At 46.2% G+C, this 6669-nt stretch overlaps 1 protein-coding gene across 3 annotated transcripts in view; it reads left to right on the top strand.

Moving 5' to 3' along the window:
* Positions 1-2565, top strand: part of LOC113450236 (uncharacterized) — a 27474-nt gene extending 24909 nt beyond the window's left edge. For all 3 annotated transcript variants that reach the window (XM_087927952.1, XM_087927954.1, XM_087927953.1), the window contains one exon: positions 1398-2565. In XM_087927952.1, the coding sequence (XP_087784078.1) occupies positions 1398-2383 (986 nt within the window). In that variant the 3' untranslated portion in view covers positions 2384-2565. The remainder of the gene's footprint in view (positions 1-1397) is intronic.
* The last annotated feature ends 4104 nt before the right edge of the window (positions 2566-6669 follow it).

Below are 6669 nucleotides of genomic sequence, written 5' to 3'. Positions count from 1 at the left end.
GAGGGGAACTTCTAGAAAAACAGGATAAATCCAGAAAACCTTCCGGAAACCTTGGAGCTGTTTGTACAGGTCATCCTTAGCTTATGACAGATCCTCAAAGAATAGAATAGAATAATTATAGAATGGAATTCTTTATTGGCCAAATGGGATTGGACACACAAGGAATTTGTCTTGGTACAAATGCTCTCAGTGTACATAAAAGAAAAGATATATTGGTCAAGAATCATCAGGTACAACATTTAATAATAGTCATAGGGTGCAAATAAGCAATCAAATCATCCTAGGAAGCAGTCAATATAAATTGTTAGGATGCAAGCAACAAGGTTACAGTCATACAGTCACAAGTGGAAGGAGATGGGTGATAGGAACAATGAGAAGATTAACAGTAATAGTAGTGCAGATTTTGTGAATAGTTGGACAGTGTTGAGGGAATTATTTGTTTAGCAGAGTGAAGGCATTCAGGGAAAAAACTGTTCTTCTGTCTAGTTCTGCTGGCGTGCAGTAGTCTGTACCGTCATTTTGAGGGAAGGAGTTGAAACAGTTTATGTCCGGGATGTGAGGGGTCTGTAAATATTTTCACGGCCCTCTTTTTGACCTGTGCAGTATACAGATCCTCAATGGAAGGCAGGTTGGTAGTAATTGTTTTTTTCTGCAGTCCTAATTATCCTCTGAAGTCTGTGTCTGTCCTGTTGGGTTGCAGAACCAAACCAGACAGTTATAGAGGTGCAGATGACAGACTCAATAGTTCCCCTGTAGAACTGTATCAGCAGCTCCTTGGGCAGTTTGAGTTTTCTGAGTTGGCGCAGAAAGAACGTTCTTGGTTGTGCTTTTTTGATGACGTTTTTGATGTGAGGTGTCCATTATAGGTCTTGTGATATGATAGAACCTAGAAATTTGAAGGTCTATATTGTTGATCCTGTGTTGTCTAGTATTGTAAGAGGTGGTAGTATGGGAGGGTTTCCCCTAAAGTCTACCATCATTTCTATGGTTTTGAGTGTGTTCAGTTCCAGATTGTTCCAGTCACACCACGAGGCAAGTTGTACAACCCCCTGTCTTTATGCTGATTCGTCGTCATCTCGAATGAGACCAATTGCTGTTGTATCACCTGCAAACTTCAGTATTTTAATAGAATAGAATAATTATAATCAGAATTAGAATTTATTGTCCCAAAGGTGCTTTTCAAAAGACAATTGGACTTTCCTGTTTTTTGGTTTTTTTGTTAACCTCAATAATGTTTTGCTTCTTATCCAGGGACTGAACCGAATAAGCTTCTTGGATGAGAAGTGAAATGTTTTCAAAGAAAAATAAAACCAAGAAAAGTCCAGTTGCCTTTTGGAAAAACCGTGAGCTGGACGGTTGAGAATCTCTACAGACATTCCTCTTTCTTCTTTCTTCAGGTGACAGCCGAGGTTGGATCAAGATGGAAAATTCTCAGCGGGGAGAGACTGTGCTGGAAGAAACCCCCAGGACGCTAGCAGACAATTCCCAGTGGACATTTCCTGTCACCTCAAACATTCATGGACTGAGGTGGGAATTCCAAGTGGATAAGATGTCCGCAAAGGGGAAGAATGAATGGTGTGACGTCTCAGATGATCTTACAACTGCCGTCGAGAAGAATCCCACCGCGCAGGCGGAACGGGGAAAGGCCCTGCCGCCGAAGCAGGGACGAAAATGCTGTTATAAATCAGGATTTGTGGAGATGCAAGGGAAACCCTGTCGATGTCCCTCCTTGGAGGAAACGATCCAGCAGAAATGTTACTTGGATAAACCTCAGAGGATCCAATCAGCTGAGCAAGAAACTGAACCTTTGGAAGTGAGGAAAGACTTCCGCCTGGGGGATGATTTGACGGGGTGCCCGAAAAACCACCCATCCGAGGAACCTCGCGAATGCCTGAAGGAGGAGAAAGACAGTAAAAGCCAGAAAGCCGTAAAGAGAGATCAAGGCATTCAGACGGAAGGGAGGCGGTATCGGTGTGCCCAGTGTGGGAAATCCTTCCGACACAGGCAAACATTGACCAAACACCAGAAGATCCACACGGGCGAGAAGCTACACGAATGCCTGGCTTGCGGGAAGAGCTTCACGTCGCGAGAACCTCTGCTGAGGCACCAGCGGATTCACACGGGAGAGAAACCCTACGAATGTCCCCAGTGCGGGAAATGTTTTCGGCAGAGGGTCCACTTGATGGGTCATCAAAAAACCCACACGGGAGAGAAACCTTTCAAGTGTCCCGAATGCGGGAGAAATTTCTCTCGGAGGGATAAATTGACCAGGCACCAGCGCATCCACCGATGTCAGCGAACTTACCCGCATCCTGAACTTGGGAAGAGTTTCGATCCGAAGGCAGCACTGCTCAAACATCCAAATCTCTATGAAGGACAATGACAGACTTTCGCCTTCATTCTTTGGTAGCCTATTTTACCAGATGGTTTTAAGTCTCCTCAAATGCCTGTCAGGATTGGGACAGGTTCTTATGGATCAGTGGTGGGCTACAACCGGTTTAACAACCGGTTCTGTGAGTGCACGCTTCACACGTGCAGCATTCAATAAACACTAATTTGAACCTCTCCGGTTCACCTTCTAGCCCCGTGATGGCAAACCTATGGCACCTGTGGCACACAGAGCCATTTGTGCTGGCACGCCGGCTGCAGGCAAATTTACTTCACTGCGCATGCGCGCGCCTCCCAGCTGATTTTCAGCCTATTTGAGGCCTTTGTCGGCCTCCCAGAGACTTGAACAAAGCCTTTGCAGGCCGAAAAATAGAACCATTTTGTCACTTCCTATATTTCTGGAAATACCAGAAGTGATGAATCGGGCCCATTTTTCGGCCTGCAGAAGCTTTCCTCAAGCCTCTGGGAGGCCAAAAAATGTCTTGAATGGGCCGAAAATCAGCTGGGAGGCGCAGTGCAGGTAAGGGGGCGGCGGCAGGGGATTGTGCACGCACGTGCAAGAGTGTGGGGGGGCACACATTGCCTTCTGGGTGGTGGCAGGTGAGTGTGCACGCACAATTTTTGGCATAGGAAGCCCCAAAAAGTTAGCCACTCCTGTTCTAGCCTTTCCCAGTGAAGTACAACAGCTGAGGCGCAGTAATCCACTTTGCTGAGTTGCAAAAGAAGGAAATGTAAGACAGGATAGGGCGGGGTTGAGGCCAGCTGATCATCATACCGGTTCGCTAGGCCCGATTCGAATTGGCAGCAACCCACCAGTGCTACAGACCCTCCAAAAACGAAAACAAATAGCTTCGGGTTGTACATTTTTAGAGGAGCGGCACAGAATTCGCCTCGCGCAATGCCACATGAACAGCTCTGTTTGTCAGGGCTCCAACATGCGCCCCCATTCAAATCACAAGTCTCTAGCCGCATCTCTTAGAGTAAAAAATATCGATTTTTTGGAGTTAATGTCGGCGTTTCCTGGTTGTAGCCAACTCTGACACATCATTCATTTCCCCTTGACCCTGGTCTTCCCCTCACCCCCCGGATGTATATTGTCCAACGAGACATCCATAGCCAAGAGTCATCAATCATGTTCTCCAGTAATAATCTTGCGCGCCAACAGCTTTGGCTGCCAAGGCGATTATCTGAAGCATTTAAGGAATGCACTGCTTTTCTCCCCACTCCCTTTCTGCCTGCAACTAAAAAAGATCAAAGAAGTATTTTTTTTTAGTTGACACTGTTCTTTGCCTCTTGCTTTTTAAAAGCAGCTCCGAACTTTTGACTGTCAATCCCGTCATCCTCAGCCAGCCTTTCCTGCCTTGGACATTGGGAATCCAGCGCCCCTCTGAAGGACCCCAGATGAAGAAGGAAGGCTGAAGGGAAGGAGAACATTAAAGGACATCTGAATTCTGGAAATTAACCACCGAGCCCTTCTCCATCTCTGCGGTAGTAGGAAGGATGGGGTGAAAGACGTGGAGCCGTGGCCAGGAACATTTCGCCGTGGCAAAAAAAGGAGAGAAGTGCGAAAAAGGAAAGGGGTTGGACAGGGGCCGAGGGCATCCGCCCTTTTCGAAAGGCGTGCCAAGATTGAAGACACGGGTGAAGGCAGAATTGAGCCAAAAGCAAAGAGGGCACAGTAAAACACGAAGTGTACACTTGGCAAATGAACAATTTTAATCAGGACTGGTAAACTCCTGTCTGCTATCAAGCAGGGAAAAGATTCTTTTATCCAGTTTCTTAACTTTGACAACATTGAAGTCCACTTCAACTCCCCGAATTCTGGGAGTTGAAGTCCACATATCTCAAAATGGCCAAAGTTTGAGAAATACCACTTTAATCCCTGGATAAAATGAGCCCAATTTAAATCCTCTTGTGTTATACTTATTTTTCCTTGTCGCAATGGGATAGAAGTGCTTTGCTTTGTATGGCCTGGATGGGGGGAAACGGGGTTTGACTTCCCAGCCTGGATTTCCTTTTGGTCTCCCATCCAAATGCATTTTCTTGAGCGGCAGGCGTGCGTGCTTGCCGCTTGCACAAATGGAGCTGTGTGCACATACTTGCTGGCTACTTGTGTGAACCATTCACACACACACACACACACACGGTGGTACACAAGCCAGAAACATTGGAGAACTCTGCACTAAGGCAATGGGGGAAGGGTAGTTCATTGGTTTGGGCAAAAGACCTTCACAAGGAAAAGAGAAATTGGTCACGTCAAGGACTAAGTGTATACCATTATTCTTGAAAAGTGTGGTGCTCCTGTGAATCTCTTTCCATTCGTTTTTTTATGCGATGATGCTCTTGCGAGCTAAAGAGCCTCATTCTTTCCTTTCTTCCTCTTCCTCTCTTTCCTTCTTTTTTTCTCTTTCTTTTCTGTCCCTATTTTTTCCTTTCTCTTTTCTCTCTCCCTATTTCTTTCTCTCCCCCTTTCTCTCCATTTCTCTTTCCTTACTTTCTTTCTCCATTTCTTTTCTTTTTCTTTCATCTTTCTCCCTATTTTCTTTTCTTTCTCTCCCTTTCTCTCTCCCTTATATCTTCTTTCTTTTTCTTTCTTTCTTCTTCTTTCTTTTTCTTTCTTTCTTTTCTTTCTTTCTTTCTTTCTTTCTTTTTCTTCTTTCTTTCTTTCCCTTCTCTATTTCCTTCCTTCTCTCTCCTCTTTCCTCCCTCCCTCTTTCTTTTCTCTTTCCACTCTATTTCCTTCCTTCCTTCTCTCTCCTCCCTCTCTCCCTCCTTCTCTCTCTCTCTTTCCCAATAAATAATATTCTATATCTCAGTGTCACAATGAGAATCCAGGGATGGAAGTAGTGTAAGGAAGATCCACCAAGATCTCAAGATGTTGGCGCCGTAGGAGCCCCTCTTTCGCTGCAGAAGGCCTCCTTATCTCTGTGTGGCAGAGAGAGAGATGACCAGCACCTAACAAACCAAAACATCACCTCGTTCTTCAGAGGCATGGAGGAGAAGCTAGCGCACTGATTCTCTTCAATCTCTCGAGCCCTCAGGGACACCGGTTGAAAACAACAACACCAAAAAAAACAGATTCCACACGCAAACTAAGAACTCAAAAAGACAAAATAAAATGCCCCACCAAGGAAGTCCTCTGACCTGATAGCAGCAGCTTGAGGCTTGACCTTCTGCTTTCTAAAGTAGGGTCCTTGAACCTGAGCGATTTTTAAGATGTGTGGATTTCAATCTTCAGAATTTTGTCTGTGGAGATTCTCAGTCATCTAGGTCATGGCTATCCCCAAAGTGCTTTTTCAAAAGGCAATTGGACTTAAACTTTCACTTCTCACTCAAGCAGAAACTTCTATCAGTCGATCAGAATAGAGTTGGAAGGGACCTGGCAGGTCTTTTAGGCCAGGGGTCACCAACCTTTTGGACCTCAGGGACCACCAAACTCATCATTTTAAATCCTGCAGACCAGAGAGCCTGGAAAAATCCCCCCCAAAAGTCTTCAGGAAAATTCCCCAACCCCGTTTTCCTACCAATTGATCTTTCTTTATTTGGGATCGCAGGATACTGTCTCCAGCTCCGTTCTCAGGGGGAAAGAGAGAGAGAGAGACTTTTGGCTTCATGCAAGGAAAGCAGCAGAAGCCGCAGAAGTCTTTCTTTCTCTCCCCCAAACTCCGCCAGAAACGAGTCTTTGCTGGCGCAGCCTCTTGGAGCAGGAGGCCTTGAAGCATCCCAAAGACTCATTTCTGGCGGAGTTTGGGGGAGAGAAAGAAAGACTTTTGCTGCTTTCCTTGCGTGCCGCCAAAAGCAGAAGAAGAAAGAAGTGGAAAGAAGCAGCCCGGTGACTAGGTGAGGCACATGGGGCAAATTCTCCCCCCTTTTCCCCCCTCCCCTCACTACCTCGTGTTCGCAATGCAAGCGACACAAGCCTTGTGTTTCCGCGGGCCATGTGGGCGGCACAGCCTGGATTAATTTGCTCGTGGTCTCCGGCCCACTGGTTGGTGACCCCTGTTCTAGTCCAACCCCCTGCTAAAGTAGGAGACCTTATACAATTGGAGACAAATGGGTTTCCCGTGTCTTCTAGCAAAATAAAAAAGGCCAGTTGCCTTTTTGGGGAAAAAAAAAAAAGCACCTTTGGGACAAGCATGTCCTGGAGCAGTGGTCGCCAACCGGTGGTCCGTTGCCCACTGGTGGTCTGTGAGAAAATTTTGGTGGGCTGTAGAGAAATGTCACCCTCAGAGCATCCCCCCAAAGCAATTAATTCAGGCTGCGCAGGAACACAAGACTGCG

This window comes from Pseudonaja textilis, chromosome 2, assembly GCF_049901715.1.
Source record: "Pseudonaja textilis isolate UNSWEBS1 chromosome 2, rPseTex1.2, whole genome shotgun sequence".
In the NCBI taxonomy this organism is placed as follows: Eukaryota; Metazoa; Chordata; class Lepidosauria; order Squamata; family Elapidae; genus Pseudonaja; species Pseudonaja textilis.
The sequence above is the reverse complement of the archived record's forward strand: the minus strand, read 5'-3'. Positions and strand labels throughout refer to the sequence as shown.